The 27,903-nt window shown below is 35.7% G+C and overlaps 1 protein-coding gene across 1 annotated transcript in view; it reads right to left on the bottom strand.

Moving 5' to 3' along the window:
* The window catches only part of Faf1 (Fas associated factor 1), a 301,749-nt gene that overhangs the window by 144,410 nt on the left and 129,436 nt on the right, over positions 1-27,903 (bottom strand). Inside the window, exon 8 of the mRNA XM_052176992.1 lies at positions 24,555-24,641. Coding sequence (XP_052032952.1) covers positions 24,555-24,641 — 87 coding nt within the window. The remainder of the gene's footprint in view (positions 1-24,554; positions 24,642-27,903) is intronic.

The raw sequence follows: 27,903 nt of genomic DNA, 5'->3' as shown, positions 1-27,903 counted from the left end.
GGGCTGCTGTCATAGGATTCTATGTTTAAAACACTGGTGGGATACTACATGGAAAGAATACTCACTCTGTGGTAGATAATTTTACCTTAGGTACATTCCCAAATCTAGAAAACATCTTCATGAGTCTTTCCTCCTTTAAAGGAAAGGGAATAATGGAAGGAAGGAAGGAAGGAAGGAAGGAAGGAAGGAAGGAAGGAAGGAAGGAAGGAAGGAAGGAAGGAAGGAAGGAAGGAAGGAAGGAAGGAAAAAAACAAGAGGAGAAAAAAGAAAAAGAGCAACAACTAACTGACACCCATCACCTGTTTGATGTTCAAGACAATAGCCTGGATCATCTTCAGTTATTACTACATACTACATTTTATAATCTCTATTTGAGCTTATTTACACACTGGTCCAAAAGTGTGCCTTTAACATACTTATCTCTAGGCTTTAACCACTCTCTGATTCTTGTCTGAGTGCCCATCACTGTTCTTATCTATTATCTAGTTTATTGAGTTTATGTGAGGGGCATTTGAAAAGATGGGAGTGAATATACTTCAAAACTCACACTAATACTCTTTAAACATCAACAACTTCTCCCCTGCTCTCTAAAGTACATGGTATTATTTGGAAGTTAAGCATAGCTTATGGCGTTTGAACAGATCAGTCATAAATAAGCACTGTTTATTCAATATGGAAGTGGAGTCTATGGGGGCACAGGCAGTGTCAGAGGCTAAGATTTTATGTGGGTGGGCTAAGGAGCAAAACAGAGCAAGGAATCAAATCTCTAGATCTTCCAAGGCAACAGTCTTATATGACAATTCTGCCATTGAAGAAGGGGTAGTCTAGTATTGCTAGGAGAGACAGCAGTATTGCTTTGGTGAGGGCAATGGATTACAGGAGTTGCTGTCTGAGAAGGGGAAGAGAGTGTCAAACCAAATAAGGAGGAATTAAACCATAACTCTAAGTCTTCCAAATCATGTTTAACTGTGACAAGGAAGTCACGGGAAATATGTGTCAATGTAAGAGGATTCCTTTGGTATGTAGATATCATATCCTTCTTTGTATGGTCAGGAACTTCAAATCCACATCGCCAGAATCTTGTGTCTGAAAATAATTATGTGACTCTAGACAATTCTCCCAATTTTTAAATCTGTAAGATTGGTTCAACCAATCTGTAAGCCAGCACATCTATATGACTATCATCTACTAATCTACCTATAGTAGATATTAAGCTTATTTTAAGTAGATGAAAAATATTATTATTTATCTGCTTAATTATGTTAAGTATGACAACATTGTGCTAGGAACTCAGCTAAACAATGGGAATATAGCAAAAGGTGAATAATTTCTGCTTAGCAGTTTAGTAGGGTAGGGATTTTAACAAAGTGCGAGCTCTTTTCATTTTACTACACATCACCATTCCACAGAAAAGAAACTAAGACTCATAGTCTCCTACAATCTCAAATCTGCTAAAAACAAGAATAAATTCATAAGCTGATTCCCAACTTTGCTTAAATGATGTCATTTTCACATGCAATGTGAACCATCCTAGCTATGTGTAGAACACTAAAATAGGAAGAAAAACAAGTTCAATCTTGAGGTCTCATTTAATTACTGGAAAAAAGGAATTGTATTTTAAGGCATTAAAAACATGAAAAAATAAAGTGAGTAACTTCTTTCATCTAAGTATTAATTCTTCTTAACTTCTAGGATCAGAAGCGATCGGACACATTCAGGTATGGCTGTGGACTGGTATAACTGCAGTTAAAAATGTTATTTTTTAAAAACGTTCTATGGGCAGAAAATTTGAAAAGAAAAATCTCAGTTAACTTCTAACATACTTCTCAGAGAAAACATTGTCATTTGAATTATTTTGTTATGTAAATTATACTTTAAAATATTGCCATAAAATAAAGTAATACTGACACTTGAAGAGCAATCTGAAGAAGCTTTTTGGGAGGTTTGGCTGGTTCCTAATCGACTCAGTTTAACAGTACTAGCAATGATGACCTCAGGATAGTCCCTTTATTTTATACATTTCCTGTTTCATAAAGACCACTCCAACACAGAGAACATTTCTCTAAATGAAAATCGAATTTGAAAGTATGTTTCTGATTGTACAAGTATCCTTTCCCAGGGAAGGTTTTGTACCATAATGGATAACCAAATAAAAATTGAGTGGGGGGGAGTTCTATTACCAAAATGTACTGCAAATAATAAAAATAAACCATGTATTGAAGATTAAAATATATAAATCTCTTATAATTTGTATTTTATAATGATATTATAATTCTTAATTATGTTCTATAGAAGTATCTCTTGAAAGGTATTCACCCATTTATCTTAAATGGGTAAAGACCTCTAACTGGGGCGCAGTGTGTTCAGGTTATATAAAAGCTGCAGTGCTTATTTTATCTCCCAACAAAGTGTTGCTGAGATAATTACTGCTGACAGCTTTATTCAAGGTTCATTTCACTTTTTCTGCTATTTTTCTCTGGCTAGAAGTTCAACAGAACCCATGGGAAGCCACACCCCTCACACCTGTTAGGTTTCTTCATGTTACTGAGGGCCAGTATGGACATGTCACTTCAAATTAGCATTGTACCAGGGCGCTAACTGTGACAATTACTTATCACAGGTTTAATGTTAAAAAAAAAAAAAGTTTCTAATTCACCACAAAAACAGTGTCACAAAATGTAATTTGAACCTACAAAAGCAGGTTGCATAAAAACATCCAGAAGAGTCACAGCATAGATTCCCAGGGTTAGCTTTATGCAGCATTGAATTATGCAAGAATGATATACAACAGAACACATTTCCTTTTAAAGAAAAGCAAAGCAAAAAGGTAAACAAAAGGGGCTGGCTCGGGGGGTAGAAATGCCTGCTGTGTAATCATGAAGACTCCAGATCCCATGCACCCACATAAACTATAGACTCCTTGGCCCACACATTTGAGTGAAGTGCTAGGAGGGAAGACAAGCAACTCAGGGGCCCACTGGTCAGTCTAGCTGAAACCGTGAGCTCCAGGTTTAGTGAGAGACTTTGTCTCAAAACAAGCGGAAAAGAGACTGAAGACAACATTCAGATGTCAACCTCTGCCTTCTTCATGCATGTGTGAGGGCACACACTCAAAGCAGAGTTGGCACTTACATTTTACTATCCAGCAGTGGAAATAAACAGTTAAGTATTTATCATCTCTACTTGAGTATGTGATTAATTTTTGTTAATTCTTTTTGTAGCAAATGACTTATATTCAATAATGAAATTTCCAGCTAAAGCAAAATAGCTACGTCTAAGTTTATCAAGGAAAAGGCACAGGTTTATACCACTAAAGGGGAAACAAGCATTCTTCTTTCTTTAAACCTCTTGCAAAATAGAAAATTATTACTGGAGAGTAGACATTAATGTAAAACAAAAACCCACATTCTTAAATATAATTCAGGCAGGTTATTATAAGGCTCTCTGTTTCAGATGCAAAATAATCTCAGAATTATCCAACGTCTGAGAAGACCTGGGATGTTGGAGGTGGTTAATATGGACTGCTGTGAGGCTAATTGTGGATCTTCAGTTAATTACTTTCTGCTGATGGGGGATTTAAAAAAATAAATAAAATAGTCTTTTATTCCATTTTTTTCTTCAATTTGAACTCAAGAAAACACAGAACAATAAAGGCTATCTAAAGTTCATTATTCGCTGCTATTTAGATGATGAACCAAAATTTCGGACATTTGTCTAAATCATAACCAGTGCTAACATGCACTAGCAAAATGATTGTGATCAGATTTGTACTTGCCACAATGTGTACAATTTTATTTACAAATGTTCAGAGTCCATTGTCTATTACATGCTCAAAGGTAAAAGAAATTCAGTATTTATTACTCACCTACCCACTCCACACAGAGGCTGAAGGATGCCAGCCAGAGTTAATGGAGTTTGGCATTGCAACAGACTCCAAAAGCACCAAATATGCATGAAAAGCCAAAGAGAAAATAATAACACTGAGCTGGAAACTCAGTAAAGTAAACCGTTTGCAGAAAAACATTTCTATTACAATGAGTTACTTTATAGTAATCTTGATAGGGCAAGACAAATTTTAGTATCCTAACAGTTTGACAAATTTTTAATACCCTTATATATTTTAAAAGCTACACCAGAAGTATAGGGTATTTTAAAAGAAAAATTTCATTTTCTAGTAATAAGTCATTTATTAACAAAAACTTATAAAATCAACATAGAAAATAAGAATATGAATCCAGGATCTTAGGAAAATGAGCCCTTTACTTTCTTCTGCAATCATAATATCTTCACAGGGAATTGAGCCAAATCAACTATAGAGTTGCTTTTACTTCAAGTTGGTTCTTCACATGTTTTTTGAAAAAAGTTTGCATTAATGGAAGAGCCTCATTAGAGAGCTACTGTATTAATGTGTGGTCACTTCAGCTCATCGAAAGAAAAGAACCTTTCAAATATGCAAAGATACAACTTAAGCCTGCTTTATATGCATGAAGAGTACCAGCCAGCTATCTGGCACATGTCTAGTCAATAGTAGGTGCCATTTACCCCTCAAACACTGTGAAAGTCTTTGGATAGCAAATATAGGAGCTCTCGATATTTTTTCAGCAGTATCTAATTCCTTGGCAAAACCCAGGCAGTTATGCTAATAACTTTGGTCTCCACATATGGACACAATTCTGTTAGGTCTCTACGCCTGGCTTTTTGTTTTAAGAACAGAGTTTAGATGAACTACATCGTTAGAAACATCAACAAAAGGCAGCACTTTCTAGAAATGAGAAAACCTAATTTCACCTGGCTAATTAATCCCTCCTAGCATATTGCAGCCAAATTTTCCCCTTCTGCTTAAGCCTAACCCTTATTTGTGAACCTCTAAAATTTCTGATATGCAGGACATGGAAGCTAGAATACACCTTTCTGGTAAGAGGCTTGCCTATTTATGCACAATATTCCTGGTATTGATGTTTAATTAATTAAAAGGCTCCTAGGTTTAAACCAGGGACTGTGTGTGTCTGTGTGTGTCTGTGTGTGTGTGTGTGTGTGTGTACACATAGGCACACAAGCACTGTTATTTAAAAAGAGAAAGCAGGTTGGTTGTATCTTTACTCAGATACCAGATTCTAAGGTCCTTAAAAACACAGTACTTAGTTAGATACCATAGACTGAACAGGTTGCTTTTTACAGCCTAATATAGTGTCTAGTTTCCTTGCCAAGGTAAAATAAAAAAGACTTCTAATTCTAAAAAGAAATAAATGGATTAACTATTTATTCAAAGCCTAGAAAGCATTAAGTGCAATAAATACCTAAAACTATTACCCAAGTTCAAATAATTAACTAATCTAAGTGAAAAGTGTTCTAACAAAACTAAAGGAAACAGCATGTCAAGTTTAATTCAGTAGTCACTTATCATTTGAAATTACCAATCTAAGTAAATCAGTATAAGCTACTCAAATCCGATATAAATGTAATTTAAATATTTTTCCACTAATGATAACAGTATACTAGTAGTTTTATATTTAATGTTACTAGCTAAAATAGTTTATCTTTGTAGACATCATGAAAATTAGTATAATTCAAATGTTATTTCAAATTGATTTTGTTGGGTATGAATCCAAGTTTATAAGGGTGCATAATACAGCTAATAAAATCATACTTAAATAGGTAATAATGCTTTCAACAAGAGTTATAGACTATCTACTAAAAACACAAATTGTAAGCCTCCCTTTGAGTCGTAGATTATACAGTTCAAGAGATAATTCAGGCACTGTCACTACCCTTGTTACCTCTTAGAACTTTAAGAAACCAAACATTTCAGACACAGGACTTGGAGGACTCAAATCACAACTGATCTGGAAACTGCCTTCTCTGTGGTCTATCTCTCACAGTGTGTTAGTATATTACAAAGGTGCTATGTAAGCTCAAAGGAAGAAAAGAAATCAATAGTTCTACCAGCTATAAAGTCTAAGAACAACACAATGGCCAGAATATGAGAATGACCACAAGAGTGCAATAGTGGTACTTCCATCTTGAGGGTAACCAACAGTTAACCACTTGGACTTAAGGCCCACCACGAAGGAAGAGGCAATTTATTCTACATAGTATACATTTAGTCAGTATCCATGGATGATGAGGTCCCAAACCTAAAAGAAATCATACTACTGACATTTTCTTAAACCAGTATAATTTCTAAAAATATTCTAAATACTTATATCCACGGATAAGTCTAATTCTTAGCCCTATTCAAGGAAGTTTCTTTTTGCAGCATACAAAGATCATTACAGAATTCAGAACTAGTCAAAACATCAAGAACAACTGACTGCAGAGTATGCAACACCAACTAATATATCTACAACATACACTTAAGGCTCAGGGAACATGGGGGTAAGATTATAAGAACCAGAAGATTAATATTTTCTATATATGACACGAAAGCTTTACTCATGAAATCTCATAAATATGATCATCTAAACAATACCTATACAATGGCATGCCAACAGGACTTACCCCTAAATGAGGAGCTATAAGCAATAAATAGCTTTTGAAAGAGAGAAAAAAAAAATCAGTATTTTCCAGGGATGAGTTCCCTGATAGGTGATCCAATTCCCATTGATCAGCTCTAAATCCATAAACATATGAGCAACACTAAAAGTACTCACACAAGTGTGTGTGTGTGTGTGTGTGTAAGACAATAAATGTTTAAGGAAAAGTCATAACTGAGAAGGAATAGGAGGGACACCGATGGAATTATAGTTGGGAGAAGGATGAAAATTAAATATGAAATTCATGTGAGAACTATTCTAAAATCTTTAAGTAAAAGAAATTTTGGATTAGTATAGAAATTGTATAACCGTGTATTTATTAGGCATAAACATCTATCACACTTAAAGTATTTCACACAATCAGAAAGTGCCATCAAAAAGTACTGTACTTTTAGCAAAGTGCTCACTAAAGAGGTAAAAACTGAGGACATTAAATGCTATATGCCCTACTATTAAAATAACTATACCCTCTTTTGACTTCCAAACTTTTTTCCTATTCGATATATTTTTTATTTACATTTCAAATGATGTCCCCTTTTCTGGCTCCCCACTCCCCGAAAGTCCCATAAGCCCTCTTCCCTCCCCCTGTTCTGCCATCCACCCCTTCCCATTTCCCTGTTCTGGTATAGCCCTATACTGCTGCACTGAGCCTTTCCAGAACCAGGGGCTACTTGTTTGTTCTTTTTGGACATCATTTGATAGGTGGATTAAGTCTTGGGTATTCCAAGTTTCTAGGATAATATCTACTTATCAGTGAGTGCATACCATGATTGATCTTTTGAGACTGGGTTACCTCACTTAGGATGATGTTCTCCAGCTCCATCCATTTGTCTAAGAATTTCATGAATTCATTGTTTCTAATGGCTGAATAGTACTCCATTGTGTTATATATATCACATTTTTTGTATCCATTCCTCCATTGAACACCTGGGTTCTTTCCAGCTTCTGGCTATTATAAATAGGGCTGCTGCAAATGGATGGAGCTGAACCCAGACTCAAAAGATGAATCATGGTATGCACTCACTAATAAGTGGATACTAACCTAGAAAACTGGAATATCCAAAACATAATCCACACATCAAATGAGGTACAAGAAGAACGGAGGAGTTCTCCTTGTTCTGGAAAGACTCAGTGAAGCAGTATAGGGCAAAACCAGAACGGGGAAGTGGGAAGGGGTGGGTGGGAGGACAGGGGGAGAGAAGGGGCCTTATGGGACTTTCGGGGAGTGGGGGGCTAGAAAAGGGGAAATCATTTGAAATGTAAATAAAAAATATATCAAATAAAAAAAATAGGGCTGCTATGAACATAGTGGAGCATGTATCCTTATTACATGCTGGGGAATCCTCTGGGTATATGCCCAGGAGTGGTATAGCAGGATCTTCCGGAAGTGACTTGCCCAGTTTTCTGAGGAACCACCAGACTGATTTCCAGAGTAGTTGTACTAATTTGCAACCCCACCAGCAGTGGAGGAATGTTCCTCTTTCTTCACATCCTCGCCAACACCTCCAGTCTCCTGAGTTTATAGTCTTAGCCATTCTGACTGGTGTAAGGTGAAATCTTAGGGTTGTTTTGATTTGCATTTCCCTAATGACTAATGATGTTGAACATTTTTTAAGATGTTTTTCAGCCACCCGAAGTTCTTCAGGTGAAAATTCTTTGTTTAGCTCTATACCCCATACTTTAATAGGGTTATTTGGTTCTTTGGGGTCTAACTTCTTGAGTTCATTGTATATACTGGATATTAGCCCTCTATCTGATGTAGGGTTGGTGAAGATCTTTTCCCAATTTATTGGTTGCCGATTTGTCCTTTTGATGGTGTCCTTTGCCTTACAAAAACTTTGTAATTTTATGAGGTCCCATTTGTCAATTTCTTGATCTTAGAGCATAAGCTATTGGTGTTCTGTTCAGAAACTTTCCCCCTGTACCAGAAATGAACTCACACACCTATGGCCACTTGATCTTCAACAAAGGGGCTTAAAACATCCAGTGGAAAAAAAGATAGCCTTTTCAACAAATGGTGCTGGTTCAACTGGAGGTCAGCATGCAGAAGAAAGCGAATTGATCCATCCTTATCTCCTTGTACTAAGCTCAACTCCAAACGGATCAATGACCTCCACATAAAGCCAGACACACTGAAGCTAATAGACTTCCAAACTTTTATTCTCATTATTTAGATGTCTCAAACAAAGAACCCAGAAATAGTACTTTATTTAACAATTAATTTTAATTTTAGGACCCATCACTCAATTAAACAGAAGAACCACAGGGTCATTTCTCTGCATATTTATGTGTATTTATGTATTGTTTCTCTGTTTATCTATATATAAACATACATGCAATAGGCTTTTATAGTAAACAAGCAGAAAGTAAAATCCTTAGAGACAATCGTGTTTTTAAAAGCCTTAAAGTATATAACAAAACAGAACTTTATTCCTAAGTTAGATATTTCTTCTATAAGCACTCAATCCTGCCTTATTTTTTGTGTTAATTGGACAGAATCTCACTATATAGTTCCGGCTGGCCAGGAATTCATTATGTGGACCAGAGTAGCCTTGAACTTGTAACAATCTTCTTGCCTCTGTCTCCCTGGTACTAAGATTACAGGTGTGTCCTACTATGTCTGCTTCTGATGTATTTATTAAGTCAATGTTAAAAATTTAACTTAAAAAATTGTTTATAGAGGTAATTCTTAATACATAAATTTCACTTATAAGTTCCATTTTCTTAGTATTTATGTCTTGAATCTAAATTCACCCTACTTTTTTTATTATTTATTCATTTTATATTCCAATATCTGCCTCCCCTTCCTCTTAGCCCCTCCCTACAGCTCCTTGCCTAACTGCACCCCATCTTCTCTTCTCTGAGAAAGGGGAAACTCACCCTCTAACTGCACATATCTTGCTTGAAGGTCTAGTTATCTCCATCACCAAATAACTGCCTCTGTGCAATAAGGCTCCTTAGTATCTTCTCTTACATTATATCCATATCATGTCATTTCAATTTCTTATGCTGTCTTTAACAGTTCCCAACTTTACTCAGCCTTACGTTTACTGGTTTCATCTCCTCAGAGCTTTAAGTACCCAATAACTCAATATTAAGCTCTAAGCAACAATGTCAAGTGGACACACAGCATGGTAGGGCACTGCTGGGTTATATTCAGTCATTGCAACTGTGGCATTTGAAGAATAACATTCCATTGAGGTTTCCAGGAATTTTTGATTAGATTTAAAAATTCCTCACTGATGAAAGGACATACAGTACCAGACTAGTATAACCAAGCCAAGGGTTATGAAGTTCTTCTCCAAGAGGTTTTTTGGTAGACAAGTTGGAAATAGATTCTAATGGAGATTCAACTTCATAACATTCTAGCTACAAACCTCTGAACTTCAGAGCTCCATGAGGAGTTTAGGTGCTTATACTGTAAGTAGGAGAGAAATACTAATGGTTTGAAGCTAGTGACTAGCATGATATTAATGTATTAAGCAAAAACATGTTATAACCCACAACAACTGGTAAACAAAGTGAAGCAAGAAAGGGAGACATGAATCAGGAGAATGTGATGAACGCAGGAAGTACAGAAGAAAGAAAACTACAAGGGAGGCAGATCAAGAGAAGGGAAGGGTCAGAACTGAAGCCAAAATACTTCCAGAATTTGTTTGCATTATTCTTAGATCAAAGTAAAATTTAGAGGAGCATAATCTTCACTAGCAAGAGCCTGTTTGGTATAATGATGAAAATTTTCTCCATTTTAATTTTATGTTACATTATGAAGCATGTTTCCATCATGTTAACTTATTTGAAATGTACATCAGCTAGCTTTAAAAATGGGAAATTGGAGTTTGTACAGATTTACTTATTACATTCCTACCATCTAACAGACAGTTTGAGTACCATAGTGATAGCATAGTGATGATTTAAAAAAAAAAAAAAAAAAAAAACCAAAAGAACAAAAAACCCCCAAGCCTTTTAAAGGCTAGAGCTATGTACTCCAGCAATACAGGCACTTGCTTAGCATGTACAAAACTCCTGGTTTTAATTATAGTACATGTGAGATATACATTCTATCTAACAGAGGAGAAAACAGGTGACAGATGATTTCAAAATAGGAAATAATCAGATGTTGAAAATAAAATCATCACTGTGATTTAAAAAATGAAATAATTATTTTAATGAAAAAGTAGCTGAGTTACAAGTTACAAAATGCAAATTATACAGGAGATATGAAGAAGAACAAGCTCATGGATGATGGGACATTGAAAGAAATAGCTTAAGACTGGAGATGACAGAGTGTAGAGAATAAAAGGCAACTGTACAATGAGCTGAAGTGAGAATCAGTTTTCAATAAGCCATAGCCAATGAAGTTAAGGAGTTTGCCCTTGCTTGAGATGACTTACACAAGGATATATATTGGGTAGGGTTTTATCATTTTTAAAAAATATTATTCTGATGTTATGTGAAGAATTATCTAAAAGGAAGAAAGAATGACACAAGAGCTTAGTTTGGAGACTTCTTCCAAAAAGGAAAAAAAAAAATGTTCAGATTCAATAAGTTGGTAGTGTGCATTAGAAAAAAAGCAGTGGAGGCAGACAAACCTGGAAGAATATGTAGGAGTCAGACATCATAGGAATTGAGATATGCACAAAGGACAGCTTCTATTTTACAAATGGAATTAGGACATATGGTAGTGCTGAGTATGAAACTAGAAAACTTCAGAAAAGGGCTGGTTATGGCCAAGTAGTATATGAATTCAATTTTTATTATGTTGAACTAAATTGTATTATGTTTAACATCTTTTAGGATATCTAATGGAGATGGTAAGAAGGTTATTATGGAGCTATAATGGGAGGATTGGGCTGGAAATGTAAAATTTTAATCATTATATGGATTACAATTAAACTTCCAGGCATGGTAAGAATAGCAAGGGACAGCATGCTGAGCAGAATGAGCACATGGAAATGAGTTCTAAAGGTACTCCAAGGTTTAGTGACTGGGTAAAGCGCAAGGACTTGCAAATGAGAGGAAAAATAGGGGGGGAAAGAGGCTTGGGCAGGAAGATGGCACCCTCTGAATGGAAGGAAAAGTAATTCAAAAAGGTGTTTTAAAAACTATCAAAAGCCGCGGTAAGTATGCCAGGAACCACAGAATGCAAACTACCAGAATGGCTGTCCCCTCGCCACTTATCTATGAGAATAGATAAATGCTGTGCAGTACCTTAACAAATGGTATACAGTTAGACAATAAAGGACATATATTAAAATATAGATGTATTTCACAACTGTAAAGGTAAACAAAAAGGAAGGAAACCAGAGTTATGGTTGAGACAACAAATATATTCTATGAGATTGAACTCACTAACGTCTGAAACCAGGAATGAGTCAGTACTTCTATCTTTTGGACAAAGCAGACATGAGAGGCACTTCTAGGATGTAAGGCATGTTTTCTTCCTTAACTAGAATGTAGGTTATATGGGAATACTTAGGAATGTTCATCAACTCAAACATTCATGAGTTTCATTGTACTTTTCTGAAAGTATAATTTGATTAAAAGTTCTATGGACTCTTTATTTTGTTTTGTTTTATCAATATGGGGAAAGAAACATATGATTTTATTCATGTTAGGCAAATGATACCACCAAATTATATCCCTGGCTACCAATTTCCTGAATAGACATATAGTAACTATTTTGTTTTTAATGTAGAGTCTCAATTTTTTTTTTTTTGAGAAAGACTATTTTGTGTGCCCATGTGGACAGCAGGAGAGAATGTTGTGTGTCTTGTTCTTTTATTTTTTTAATGATTGATTTATTTATATACTGTATGTATATGCATACTCTGTCACTCAAGAGACTCACACCAGAAGAAGGCATCTGATCCCATTTCACATGGCTATAAACTACCATGTGATTGCTGGGATTTGAACTGACTTCCAGAAGAGCATTCAGTGCTCTTAACTGCTAAGCCACCTCTCCAGTCCATGTGTCTTGTACTACTGCCCTCTAACTCATTCCTTAAAAGACAGGATCCTTCAATAAATCTGAAGTTTAGCAATTCAGCTAAAACAGCTGGCCAATGTGCTCCTAGAATTCACCTCTCTCTGCCCTGAATACTAAAGTTAAAGGCATAAATATCCATTCCTTTCAAAACAAAAACAAAAAAACCTGGGTGCCAAGAGCAGGTCTTGATGTTTGCACAGCAAGGACACTGAGCCACCATCTCCCGTGGCTGTATTTTGTTTGTTTTCTTTTGTTTTAGTAGCAATAAAAAAATTTAATCTGATATCTATTAATTCTAAAATCCTGGGAATCAGATGTTCTTAAAGACATGGAAATGGATAACAAGATTTTCAGAGATGATTAAATGGATAATCACAGCCTGAAAAATATATGACTTAATACAATAATACAATTCACTCTTTTTATTTAAAATACCAAAGCCAATAATATAAACCATCAATAAGATAATCTCTAAACAAGGTAACGCAATGCTAATAAAAGTCAGCTATGTACTGTTTTAAAATGCTGTATTTTTGACACAGGTCTGCAGGTTATTTTTCTTTTTCACCAAAATTAAAAAATCTGAATGCTATGAAACTGATCTAAACGATCCTGACAAGTTAGAAACATAAAAAAAATAGATCTCTAATTTTCACATGCACACCAGTTCAAAACTGACCACCTGTTAGGTCAAATTGCTCTTCTGGTTCTTCAATTCTGTCTTATCCACACGTTCAATCAACAATCATGGTTTGCCAGCAGTTAAGAATTTAAAAACAGGGCTGGAGAGATGGCTCAGCAGTTAAGAGCACTGACTGCTCTTCTGAAGGTCCTAAGTTCAAATCCCAGCAACCACATGGTGGCTCACAACCATCTGTAATGAGATCTGACACCCCTCTTCTGGAATGTCTGAAGACAGCTACCGTGTACTTAGATATAACAATGAATAATAAAAAAAAAAATTAAAAGAAAAGATTTTAAAAACATTATCTTCATGTGTTTTTCATCTCAGATCTACAGAGTCTCTATTTAGTCCATTCTATTTGTTTCCTGTTTAAGTATGAATTACATTTAAAACTTTTGTATTTCTGGTTAGATTTACACATTGAATTTGGAGTTAGGATCCTGTAGGGTGGAATAACTTTTCATTGTCATCAACCACATAGACATGATTTCTGGCCCTCAAAGTTTCTCCTACTATTCACTGTTGACTGGGATCCTCCCATAAGCTTGTCCAGTTTCAAATGTATAAAGAGAAAATGGCTTCACATGACCTCAATGACCTTTTCAGGTAAAACTCTATTTTCTTCAGTTATTTCTTGAATTACTCTCCTTCCCACTGCTCTGCATCTATTTCTCTCCACAGCTATTTTTTCTGAATTTGAAGCCAATCATACAAATTACTGTTTTTAAAAGTATTCATTTTAGTTTACTGTTGAAAATAGTAAGATTGCACTCCTGACTAAGAAAGCACACAAATTAATCTATCTGCCTCTAAATGAAAGCAACTGTTTTCAAATCAAAATAGTACACAAAAATGATACATAATATCTACATATTGAGACAAAACAACTAGTGTGATTAGCCTGTATATTGGCAGCTTATCTGTTATATGGGTGGCTTACTCTATCACTAATATCTAAAATCAACTTGTTACCTATGGTTGAAGAACATGTAATGGTTCTTCAAAGTTTATTTGTAATATAAGTCCTGTATTTCTAACCTGTCATAATTAATTCAGTCCTCTTGCACTTTGAAATCTCCACAATAATAAGAACTTTATCAGGCTGGTGTTGGTATGAAGTGCCACAGCAAACTGAAATCCCACTGGGAGCAGTGCACAGACTTCTCCTCTAAGCAGCAAAAAGCTGTTATCATTTTCTGAATTACAGGAACTATAAAAGGACACTCTACTCAAGCTGCCGCTGAATGTCACCTGAAAAGCAATCACAAAAGGGCTCTGTCTTGGCTTATCTCTGAGCTCTGTCACTACGGCAACCAGCAGGGAATAAGTATCTGTGGGTCTATGAATTTCAGAATCCCATAAAAGCCAGGGCTAAAAAGGCATGTGCAGCCTCTCAGAGATTGACTGCATTAATACATTAGCAAATACTGTGAAACACTGGATAAATGTCAGCAATTATGGAAAAAGCGTCTAATAACGATATTCGTTGCCTGTCAAACCCCCATGAGGTTTGATATGTAACTGCCACTCAAAGCTGTCTGTAATTTTATCTCTTTTATACATCTGAATCCACATCATTCAAATTTGTACTTTGAAAGTAATAAACTGCAAAAGCAGTTCATTCCATGTTGATCATAACTGTCAACAAACATACAATAAAAGAACAAAAAGACTTCCATTGGGTCTGGGAAGAATCAGTACCAATAATTGCTGCTGGATATTTATTTTTTAAAAACTATTTTCTACATGTAAAATATTAAACAATGTCATGACATAGAACAGCAACTGATTTGACTGACTACTGATAAACTCACTCTGGGCTCAAGAGACTCCTTGCATGCACAGGTGTTGCTTTCAAGGTTTCTTTTCAGAGTAGAACATTTCTAAGAATTTATAACTAATTAAACAAATTGTGTACATCATCTTTACATCATATCACAAAATTCTGTAAAAGATATTTTGATCCCAATCTGATTATGATTCTCTTTTTCACTATCATTCTCAAACACTGAAGTACAGGCAATGGATAATACCTAAAGCCCAAGGCCTAAAAGTAAAACGTAATAACTCAGGACTACCACTCCTCACATTCATATTCTCACTGCTCAAGGAAATTACTTGTTAAGCAATCTTATCACATGTGTCACACTTGTTCAAATGCAATAGACAGTGTGTTAACTTGCAAACACAAATGCCAGAGATTAAGTGACACATATGTACTAGAAACAACCTTTCTAGAACAGGGTCAGGAACAGCTTACAGAAAGAACTTTCTCAGTAACAGGTAAGAAATGCCTAGTTTCTAAACAGCAAGGGTGGCATCTCTAAAACAAGAAAGTTTCCATACAGAAATAATCACCCAGCAGTTACTTATTGCTATTCAGTGGCATATTCAACTTGAATGTGAGCAATATTCAGTTATTTTGCACCTCAGGCTATGCTGAACAGTTCATGCTAAAAGAAAATGTTTCAGAACCATGTTTTCTCCTCAAGGAGTTCATATTTTCATGAAACAAAGCTATGAGTACTTTTTTGCTTGGAAATTAAAAGAAGGGGTAGTCTGAAGTAACCATTGTAAAATACTGTGTACCACACTTCTATCAAATATTGTTTATTCGTGATCTACTGTTTGGTTTAAATGAGATCACATACATGAAATATACCTTACAAAGCAAGTATCATTGCATTAATGACTTCATGTCACTGAACACTATCTAAATAAAGGCAAAATATTCTATTACTATTTATTTCCAATTTCCTATTATTTCTATTTTATTTCTATTATTTCCTATTACTATTTAACCCCAATTTCCTATTTTCTTATTAATAATAATATGACTTCTACTGAAGAACATACGTAAAAACATGTCATAGTGAAATTTTTAAATCCACTTATGTTCAGATACAAACGCTAACCTTACTTACAAGGAAGAATCAAAGTGATTTTTGGCTTCTCTGTTTCTTTTATTGATTAACAATTTAAACAAAACAGAAAAATTAATGTCTCTTCAACTAGAAATGCAAAAAAACTATACCGTTTTCAGCACAATTCCCCCATTCCAGAATAATTTAGAGTTTTTAATTTTATATATATATAAATGCCAGAATTGTATTAAACATTCTCTGGAATCTTCAACACTATATTTATTCAAAAGTGGGAATGGAAGTGGACATCTATGGTGAAACAATAGTCACTATACCTAACAGCACAATTGCATACATGAGCTCATCTCCATGAATAAGACCTGGACAAGGATCAAGACAGTCAAAGATCCCAGCATAGATAATGGAGGTCATGAAGATCCACCCCATCTGACAAGCTGCTTGGATAGGGGAAGGCCATTTTCTTTGGGAATGCTGACCCAGAAGCTATCTACGCTATAGTAGATAGCCCCACACCCATGCACATACAGGCAGCACTAGGTGGATAAGATGGGTAAATAAGAGAGTGATGAGTAAAAAATAACATAAATGAAAAAGGAAATGATGGGAAGAAAATGAATCAGAGGAGAGAGAGTTGGGATGAACTGGATCCAAACATATAGGCATGAATGAATATAAATAAAATGCATAACAAAAAATAGAAATATAAATTAAAGAAAGTTAAGATATATACTTCCAAGATACAATGGCAAAGTAAATATGCCTATTACAAAAGGAAGAACTGTGAATATAACGGGAAAAAAATCAGACTGAAGTAAACCCAGCAGAACAAACAACAACTCCTTCTTGTCTATACCTGGGGTTCAAGAGGAACATCCTGAGCTCCAAGTGGAGTTAGCCTTACACCTACAGCTCTACTGCCTACACCACAAATGACTTCTCTTTTAAATTGGTATCAGCAGTTTTCTTCATTAGACAATCCACATTTCTGACATTTAGAATATCCACTTTTACTGCAGTGTGCTGGCTAGCTTTACATCAACTAAACATAAACTAGAGTCATTAGTGGAACTCAATTGAGAAAATGACCCTACCAAACTGGCCGATAGATGAGCTTTTGGGGCACTGTCTTGATGGGTGTGGGTGTGGGTGGGCCCAGCCACTGTTGGTGGCGCCACCTCTGGGCTAGTGGTTCTGTGTGCCATAAGAAAGAAAACTAAGGCAGTCATGAAGATCAAGACAGTAAGCAGAGTTCCTTCATGACCTCAGCTTTAGTTGCTACCTCAATTTCTAGCATGCACATGTGTTTTCTCGTTAATTTTGTCTTTTCACTCAGATACTTGGGAAAATTCATAGAATATATAATATCTATTTAAAGCTAATTTCATATCCCTTCTGCTTGACATTCTTCCTTATTGTGGGTCAGACTGCCTTCCTTGTCCATATGCCTAGTATCTTTTGATTGGATATTAGACTATGTTTCGCCATTGACCTGTCAATCAACTTGGGGCTTTTGAGCTTTAAGCCTCAACAAATGAAATTCTCAAGTAGTCTTCAGTTAGAGCCAGTTTCTTCACTCCACTGAGGTGTTAGTCTTTGATGACTATCTGTTGAATGCCAGGTCTTCATGGAGGCATCTGGCTATGGTGGGTAAGCACTTGAAACCCTTTCCAGTTCATTATCCTGGTGGCTATTCTTTGCTTAGCCTTTGGGAACATCACTCAATGAATGCAAATGGATATTCGGGAAACTATACACTAAGCTTTTCGGATATTATTCTGACAAAATTTAGCTGTGGCGCTCAGAAGTTTCCTCCAACTCAGGAGCTTCCTCCACACATAAATCAAGACTATCACAGAACTAATCTGTACCTTCTTCACAGTTTTCAATTGCCTATGAAGAAATGCCTGAAATCTGGAGTTGTATGTGGTAGCAAATACCTATAATCTCAGTACTTGGGAAGCTGAGATGTGAGGACAGAAAAGTTTGAAACCAACCAGAGCTACATAAGGCAATCCTATCTCAAATAAAACAAAACACCCCGAAAAACAGTTGTTTCATAGCATTCTCCTATTTATACAAAGAAGAGAGTTCTCAGAGCAGTTACAACTTCATAGAAAGAAGCAATACTAGCAGGCCTGAGATTTTAATAAACTGAAATGTAGACTGGTAGAATTTTATCTATAACATTTTATCATAACGTTCCTTTTGGGAGCTTTTTTCTATATGTTCTCCCTTCTATTACTGAATAAATTTCCCTTGAGTCCGCTCATCATGCTCTAACGTCTTACTATACTCTACAACATAAAGTCCATTTGACAACTTTTCTTGCTTTTTAAAGGTTTTTACTGCTTTCAAATTTTTTCTTTCTTCTGTTTAGTTTTTGTCTGTGTTATTTGGAAAAGACTCTGCATGTTGACAAGGGCAATGAACTCCCGAAGCTACTGAGTCTCACTACAATTCAGAAGCAACATTATCCATGACCTTGCCAAATAATGAAAAAGCCAGTGAAAATGTACAAAGACTGCCCGAATTCAGCTGCCCTAAGACAGGTTAACAAAGTAATTTAAATAGCATAAGATGACCCTGAAGCTACTCAAAGAATGCTTCTGAATCTGAGTGTATACGTGATAAAAGAAGATGTTTACTCAAGAGAAAAGGAGTTAATGTTTGTTGAATGCCTACTAAATGCCAAATATTTCACCAGGGGTTGAAAAACAGTAAAGGGTCTTACAGTAGATATTTCAGGTTCTGTGGGCATGAAAGTTTTTCTGGCAACTATAGTCATGCCAATATAATGGGAAAGTAACTCTATAAGTTGTATAAACAAATGACATGGGTGTCTTCCACTAAAGATGGTGAGTATGATTTAGGCTGACAGTAATCACTGCCAGTCTCTACCTTGTATAGTGAATGTCCTTTACATTAGGAAAATACATGTAACTAATCTGTCCTACAAAAATGACACACACACACACACACACACACACACAGAGAGAGAGAGAGAGAGAGAGAGAGAGAGAGAAAGAGAGAGAGAGAGAGAATTCTATTACTGAAGGCTCAAGCAGGATAATGACAGAGTCAAAGCAAGACTGGGCTGAGGAAGATCCTATTTTTAAATACAAAACAAGCAAAAATGGCACCTTCACATTATGTGATCTAATGTGCTAAACCACTGAACGTTCACAGTAGACTTTCAAAGATGTGAATATTGCCTTCATTTTGCAGATGACAAGTTACCTTATGAAACTTATCCAAATAACAGCAATGTTGAAATTCAATGAACTCAGACTGGTTTGCTCACTTGTGCTCTGATTCACTAACTTATATGCCCTCTGCCACCTTCTCTCACCCCGGTTATCTTGGCCTGCATGGAAAAATAAACCTGGATAAAAAGTTTTCAGATATGATGTTTCCAAAGAATGGAGGGTTCTGAATGTCAGAATAGAAATCTGACATAAAAGAGAAGACACTGGATTGTCGTTGAAGTTGATAAGCTTAAAGTCATTCCATGTTTTATTTTAGAAATATTACAGAATATTTCCTTACAGAAATGGATTAAAACGACTGCACAGAGGCTTATATATCTACTCAGTTAATAATGTCAATGTGGTAAGTATTTGGTAGCTATGGGAGTCTGCATTGGAACAGCAGCTTTGGCAATGTAAAGGCCACCAGCCAGAAAAATGGCTTTAACTTGACACCTGTTTACTACAAGACATTAGGAAGAAATCACAGAAAAAAAATGGTCCCTACCAAAAGATCAAAACAGAGGCATTCCCCCCATTCACAGATTTCTTTTAAATGATTAAAAAGGTGTGCTAGGAGTGTGTGTGTGTGTGCATGTGTATAAATTTTGGGTTATTTTTATAGAGATGCAATAATGTACTGGACTTGCTTGAGTTGTCTTGCACATTGTTTTGAGAATACTTAAACAGTTAGTAGTTCTTGACGTCCAACACATACCCTCTAACCTCTAATTCTAAAAGAAAAAGGGAAATAAGTAGAATATTAATATCAAGCATTAAAACTACATAATTCTCCCACTTTTTAAGCATTACTTAGAATAACTATATATCCAAATTCATTATAAAAAATGTCTAAACATCATTGATAGTGTTAAACTTACTTCTCTCTGGTAGCCAAAGGTGCCCTTGCTAATGTGCCCAAGATGAGATTTCACCTCCTTCCAACTCTCTGTTCTCACAACTGAACTATCACAGCACAACATCCCCCTACTATTGAGACTCTGCATACCTATTTTCCTGATGAAAGAGTGCAAAGGAAGCTAAAAGAGTTGTTGACAACATACAGGATCTCTTGTCCCATTAGAATATAGCTATAAGCAGGAAAAATTTTTAAATCTGAAGAGATTGCAACAATATTTTCATGGCTGCTGACATCACTTTGTAGCTAAAATATAGAATACTGAAATTTATCAGGTTATAGGATTCTTTAGGACAACACAAGAATCTAATTATACAAATTCTGTTCCTTTGTCCTGTCATCAAGTCAAAAAATTAATGACAGCTATAATGAAGAAAACATTTTCTGGTTTCTACCAAGTATTTTTTCGCACTGCATAAAACATAAATGGGGCATTATAAAACAATCCTTTCTACCTTCCTCAAAAAAAGGGGGGGCACAGTGATGCAAACTTTATGCCATAACATTTATTCCTTTTAAATGTTCAACCAAACTTACTATAATTTAAGTTCATAACATTTCCCATCACTCCAGATAGGTTAGTTGCTTGTTCCATAAATATATGGAGGCCACTCTATGCATGTTCTGTGTAAAGTGAAAGCCACACAAAATTCCTGCCACTGAGCAGCAAAAGCATGAACTGAATTCACTTCTAGTGACCTTTGTAGCCCATCTTCTAGCCTGGCAGTGAGAAGCAGGTTTTCAGGTGCTGTCACTGAATGTTAAGCCATCCTAGGTATTAAGTTATGGCTTACTGTCCTGGAAAGAAATTAATTATGTTTTTGTTGGTAACACATTTCAGACTGTTTACACAGCTGACATTTCTCAGCTGTACTCAATCCATGCCCTAAGCTGTGAGGACGATCTTGTTTTGTAGCAGACACCTCCACTTGAGTGTTTTCAGTAAGTATAAAAACAACACCACCTGCAACAATATAGATTACTTGTAAAGCACTAGCATTACATGTTTTTATGGTCCTAATGAAACAAAAGTTTCTGACATTTATTTGGCTAGACTCTCTTTCTAAAGACCACAGTTATGACATTTTTGGCCTGAACACAAGCACAGGAGCTAGCAGATCTGCAATGGCACCAGTTAAAAGCTGCCTGGCCCTAAACATCTTTGTTGTGTCAAATCTTGCAGTTCAAGGCACATCCTGCCAATGTGGCAACATTTGCTTTGGGGAAGTGTGGGCAGGCACCACTTCACAGGTCCTGGGAGAAGGTGCAAATATGAATAATGAGGCAACAGGATGCAGCATAATGGGGATTCCCTCTCTGCTTGCTAGGTTAGATACAGCAGCAGGAACTGTTACATTTCTGCTTACTATCAGCTTCACCTGTTTTCCTAAAGTAATAAAATTACATTGCAATTCCTTGTTAACAGTAAAACCTTACACAAATATTAAAACATGGGATTCATAAGACTGTATCAAACTAATTCAATAAAGTAGGATGCTGACTGCATAAGGTACTTTAGTCCAGAGGACTAGGTCCTATTTTGCTTAATTTTCTTGTTACTTTTGAGATTGTAACTGATCAACTTATTTCCTGGTTTCTGTAAATGTAGGGTCAAAATAATTTCTGTTTAAACTCAGAGCTTGAAGATTTACTCTAAAGCCTATGCAGTCTTGCATTTTAAGACTTTCTCCATGCCGGGCAGTGGTGGCGCACGCCTGTAATCCCAGCACTTGGGAGACAGAGGCAGGTGGATTTCTGAGTTTGAGGCCAGCCTGATCTACAGAGTGAGTTCCAGGACAGCCAGGGCTATACAGAGAAACCCTGTCTCAGGGGGGTGGGGTGGGGAAGTCTTTCTCCATTATTTTCTGTCTTTACTGACATTTCCACTAGTTATTACTGCATTTAAATCATGGTAAGCTTTAAATAGATAAACCACATATATCACTGGGCTCCAGGATTGCTCAATAGATGGATAATCTAGATTGCCTCTACCCTTACTCATTCCTCACCAGGAAGATACCTTTACATATGCTAAAAATCAGTCAATGCTTGCCTATCATACTTGAGTTATTTTAAGTACAATGTTAACTGACCTACTTATTGTCTACTGTAAGCCACACAGTATAAATATGTTACCATTAATTTTTAGAAAAAAAGAAAGGGTGGAAAGTGACTGAGGCTTACAGAATTTTAATGATTTGCTTGGATCTTAAATTACCTACTTCTAATAATGGCATTTATATCTTATAATGAATTTTAGACAACACTAAGAACATTTCTACTTTTTGATGTCTTCTTAGAACCTAACAGAAAAAAACAATCAAATAAAAACCACCAAAGCAAGCAAACAAAACTTATCAAAACAGCAACAATTACAGCCTTGTTTTTAGCAGTGACCTACCAGCCAATAATTTTAATCATATACTATACCGCAAGTGCTGATAGCAAAGAATCCTAGGGTTTTCTGGTTATTTTTAAATTTTTGAAACCCACAAGGCATTTTTCCAAAGGCATGTGGTCTATATTGTAGTTAGGCTTAAATGGCATCTACCTCAATAAACAGTCTTAGAATTATCTTGTTTTCCAAAAGGAATTTGTTTTAAAAATGTTAGACTGCAATGCCAAAAAAAAAAAAAATTAAAAAATTTAAAAAAAATTAACTATCCAGACAGGTGTAGCATTTAGAGAAAATATTAAAAAGTGAATTCAGTTCTATGGTACAATCATGATTTAGTATTATACAATGTTTAGAAACTTCTTGATTCTTTTTAGCATTATTTACTTCAAACATTAGATTTAACTTAGAACTTCAGAAACATTCTGCTATTTGCATTTAAAAATGGTATGGGCTGAAGAGATAGCTTAGAGGTTAAGAGCATTTACTGCTCTTCCAGAAGAGCAGAATTCAGTTCCGAGCACTCACATTGGGTTGATCACAACTATCTGTAAATCTTGCTACAGAGAATTTCTGTCCTTTTCTGTCCTCCACCCCCAACAGAAGCATACACATAAAATAGAAATAAAAAGGCAAAGATTCCTGATGGCACATTACTCTCCCCACAGGTCATTGCATCCATCATCAGACCTCATCACAGAAGCTTCTTCAGGAGTAGATGGGAATTAGCATTGAGACCTGCAACGGGACAGTATGCAGAGACTTTGGAGTGCTCAGCCCTGAAGGGGATGTCTGTATCATACCCCTACCCTCAAGGCTCAGGAATCTACGAGGTATAGAAAGAATAAATGAGCCAGAAGTGGCAGACAACCTCAAGAGGCCGACTGTGAGTACTACCTGGTACACAAATTTATGTCAAGTAAAATCGCAGTACAATAAGGAAAAGTGGGCACAAAATCCCACACCTAGCTAAGAAGTTATCTGTAATCAATAGCTGCTGGGGGCGGGGGGGGGGGGAGGGGGGGGACCGTTTTTGTCAATTGAGTGACAATGGGCTTATTGGCCATACTCCAGTGCAGGCTTCACATTCAGGAGTGGTTAGCCAACATGAATCAGACCCCAATATGCAGCATAAAATTCTCAAAAAAAAGAAATAAAAACATTTAAAACAAACATACAACAAAAACAAAAATGCAAACACCAAAACATGACAGTTATATGTTTAGTAAGCAAGTAATAGGTTATAGGTAAGTAAGTAAATATGGGGAGAGAGCCAAAACTTCATGTCAGTGGGCTTAAGATGATAAAATTTATTCTTTGGAAAAGAGTTAATTACTGGGAAAATGGCAGAGATAGAGAAGGGTTTCCAAATTTACAATAAAAAGTATTTATAAATCACTATTATTGAAAGATGACAAGCTAATATTTCCTTGATTTTTATGGTAGTAAAATGTACAATATATTTAAAGATATTTACATCAGCTGCAAAATGTAGGAATATTAAAAGTACCTGACCACTAATACACACAGACACACACACACTGACAAAAATGTATAAATCTACATGATAGGTTGATTTTAAAATATCTATGATTTATAATTTTTTGTACTTTGATCCTCAAGTTAATAACCAAATATATTCTCATCAAGGAAAAGATTAAGTCAAATCAAGCAATATGAAGCTCCCAACACTGATATACATCATTACCAACATAATGTTAATTTGCTTGGCTTTCGAACATTTGTTCTGTAAATGTGTTCAAATTATTACAAGTTTTTAAAAAATTCTGACATGACCTGATGTAAATAAAAAGTTTTTTCAATGGAAAACTCAAAGCATTTAATTCTGCTTGTAAGGCCAATTATATTGGGGAGAGGCTGTAATTAGACTTTAGCTTACTGAATCATCGGTGGCAGAAGCTGGCCAGCCCTCCCATAACTGATGTCGAACAGGTATGCTTGTAAGGTCATACACATTTCTCTTTACCTATAAAAAGAAAGCAACAGAATTAAAATAGGATTTTGACATTATTTATTATAGTAACTTTATTCATTTAAGACAAGAACATTAATTCATATATTCTTTTAGTTTCAAAACAATAATTCAGAATACAAGAACAATTTTATAAAAGTTAAAAAAAAAATACCATAAATTCAAAAGAAGAATTTCAATGAAGTCTACCCAAAGTAGTATTTCAAGAAATAACTTCCTCTTATGACTGATGTTTTTAGTGAATGTGTGTTCATACTGGCAGGTATATGCACTTGTGTATGGGTACAATCAGGAGCAAGAGGCAAACCCTTGGACGCCAGGCACTCCGTGTGTTTGTTAGGAACTAAGCTCAAGGCTCTCTGGGAGCAGCACCTCCTTAAGCGCTGAGTTACAGTCACCCCAGACTCCTGATGCCTGCCATCTTTGCTGACTTCAAGCCTCCTGTCAGTTAAGAAACTTGAGATAATGGTTCACTGAGAGCTGACTACATTTACAAACGTTAATAAGTAATTTAAAAAATGAGTTTGGTTGAACTAGAATGAGGGATTGAAGTTACTTTATGTTCTAGTTTAAAAGGCATTAAACAATATAAAGCAGGTTGTATAATTTCAATTATCCCAAACTTAAAATTGAGCTGAAGTTTCCACTATTTTAGCCTCTCCTAAAGTCAAAATAAAAACTCCTTAGTGAGTTCAAGGGCAGCCAGAGCTACTTAGTGAAGAACCTGTCTCGAACAGGCCTACCATCAACTTTGTACCTTTCACTTTAGAAGGAAAAAACAAGAGTCAAGTGAAAAAACAAGGTGTGGAGACTTCAACTGTTTGCCATCCAGTGACTTAAGAAGGAGCATTATCTTGCTGAGGGGGATGGCTTATAGCTGCAATTCTGGCCCTCCTTTTAAATCAGAAGGACAATGAGTAAGGGGCCAGCTTGGACAATTTACAAGAACTCTGCAGAGTCAGAATCCCAGAAGATGGCACCCCGAATTTCTTAGCATTATTTTTTCTAAACAGCATACAGAAATTCTATTTTATTCTTCATTTACAATTAAAATATTAGTTTCTTATAATAATAAACAGGCAGTCCACCTTAACGAATTCTTCATTCAGTGTACTTTACCATTACTCTTTTTTATTATTATTATTATTATTATTATTATTATTATTATTATTATTATTATCATTGGTTTTTTCCAAGACAGGGTTTCTCTTTATAGGCCTGGATGTCCTGGAACAACTCACTCTGTAGACCAGGCTGGCCTCGAACTCAGAAATCGGTCTGCCTCTGCCTCCCAGAGTGCTGGGATTACAGGCGTGTGCCACCACCGCCCGGCTATCATTACTCTTTATTATACACAAACATATCTAAGTTACCCTTCAAGTGAAACAGAGACATGCAAACATTAAAGAAAAAACAAAACAAACCATGGAACTCAATCTATTTTTATCTCTACTGTACACCTAGTGGGTAGGGGTGGGGAAACATAGGAATTAGTAAATGAGACTCTAGGAGCTTGGGACACTGCTTGATCCCTAACTCAATTTAAGCAAGCAGCTTTTCTCCAATTGCCTTAGCAATGCTCAAGCTACTCTGCAATATTCTGTTTACAGTTGTCAAATCAACTTTGGAAATTCTGATCAGTCCTTACCAATTCAACAACTTAGCAAAAGGCAACTGGACCAGCTTTTAAGCACGTTCACTAGCTCAGTCTATTTCATCACACTTAAAAATTAGTGCTCTCAGGGGCAAAAGTACTTCAACAATCCCAAGCATTGCATTCATAAAAAAGACAGAAATGAATGTATGCGGAATTTTTAGACTTCAATAAAAAAATTTCTTTCTTTAAACTTGAGTACCTAACTATATCAGAATTCATCAGTTATTTTTGAACAAAAGTAGGAAAACTGTGGTGTGTGTGTGTGTGTGTGTGTGTGTGTGTGTTGGTTACCCCAGCATTGGAAACTTGCACAAACATGATGGGTGCACCGACAAGTAGCTTTGAAATAAAATTCCTTAAATTCTACCTTAATTCCAAAATATAATGATTCATTATCTTGAAATAAACAGTATTTTCTTATTTCATTAACTCATATATAGCAGCACAGAACTGAATGACATTCCTCTGCTATTCTAAGCCTGAAAAGCATGTTCTGGCTATAGTGCTATGTTGGTATAAAGCACAATGCCAGATTGATGTGCTAAACAAAAGTGATCAAAGTTAGAGTAATGTTAGCCACTGCACAAGTATTTGGCTTCATTGTCCTTCCCAGAATGACATCGGTTAAAGCAACTTGTCATAGAACAAACTAGTTAATGCAGAGAGAACTTAGCTGTGAGAGAACTATGCAAAGCATATTACGCTAATGTTTGATGGATTGTTCCAATGCAAAGGCTAAATTTATAAAGTACTCTGAGGTTATGACAAAAGAAATCTTTTAAGCTAAACTACAGCCACTAAAAAGCAATCTAAGTGAAAACACAATCAATAGTTTTTCAAAATTAAGTCCATGCTATAACAATAGGCAGACTTTTATCATTATAAAGCAAAGCAGTAGAAGAAACATCAAAATGATGAGTTTAATGAGATACAAAAATTCATTGCCTTTACTGATGAGTGTATCCAATTAAAAGTTTAAATCACCATTGTGCAGTAAAGGAAAAATTAAAAAGTACACAAAAAGTGTTAAAGTAATTACTTTTTAAAAAGTAATCTTTGAGCTATGTGTAAATTGATCCAGATGAATTTGAAGTTCCTATGAAACATATCAAAGATGCAATTCTCCTAGAGAGGGAGGGAAACTGAAGTGCAAAGAAGTGAAGAGAAACACAGAGAGACAGGGCTAGAGTGTAGGGATGATGGAGAGAACAGAAAAAGACATGGGCAAAGGCATAAAGGGGGTGGATTCAGATACCAATTGTGGTATTGGTATAAACTATGAGTATCTGAGAAATGTAGAATGAATGCAGGTAGGGCTGTTGAGCTCTCAGCTAACATCACTGTCCTGATTCTGATGCAGTCCTATCTTTAAAGACTGTTAAATTCCAGTTAAGTAGGAACAAGCAACACTTCACTAGATAACATTTCCTAAGGGATTTTCTTTCTTTTGGTCTTACACATTTTTTTTTTTTTTGATTAGCACTGGCTCAAAATCATGCTGAACATTCAAAATCTTTTCAATTCTTGTTTTATGTTAAGCTCTAAATCTATGAGATTTTAAGCTACTAACCCATGCAAATGTTTCATTTAGTTCTGAAG

This window comes from Apodemus sylvaticus, chromosome 3 (genome assembly GCF_947179515.1).
Source record: "Apodemus sylvaticus chromosome 3, mApoSyl1.1, whole genome shotgun sequence".
Classification (NCBI taxonomy): domain Eukaryota; kingdom Metazoa; phylum Chordata; class Mammalia; order Rodentia; family Muridae; genus Apodemus; species Apodemus sylvaticus.
The sequence above is the reverse complement of the archived record's forward strand: the minus strand, read 5'-3'. Positions and strand labels throughout refer to the sequence as shown.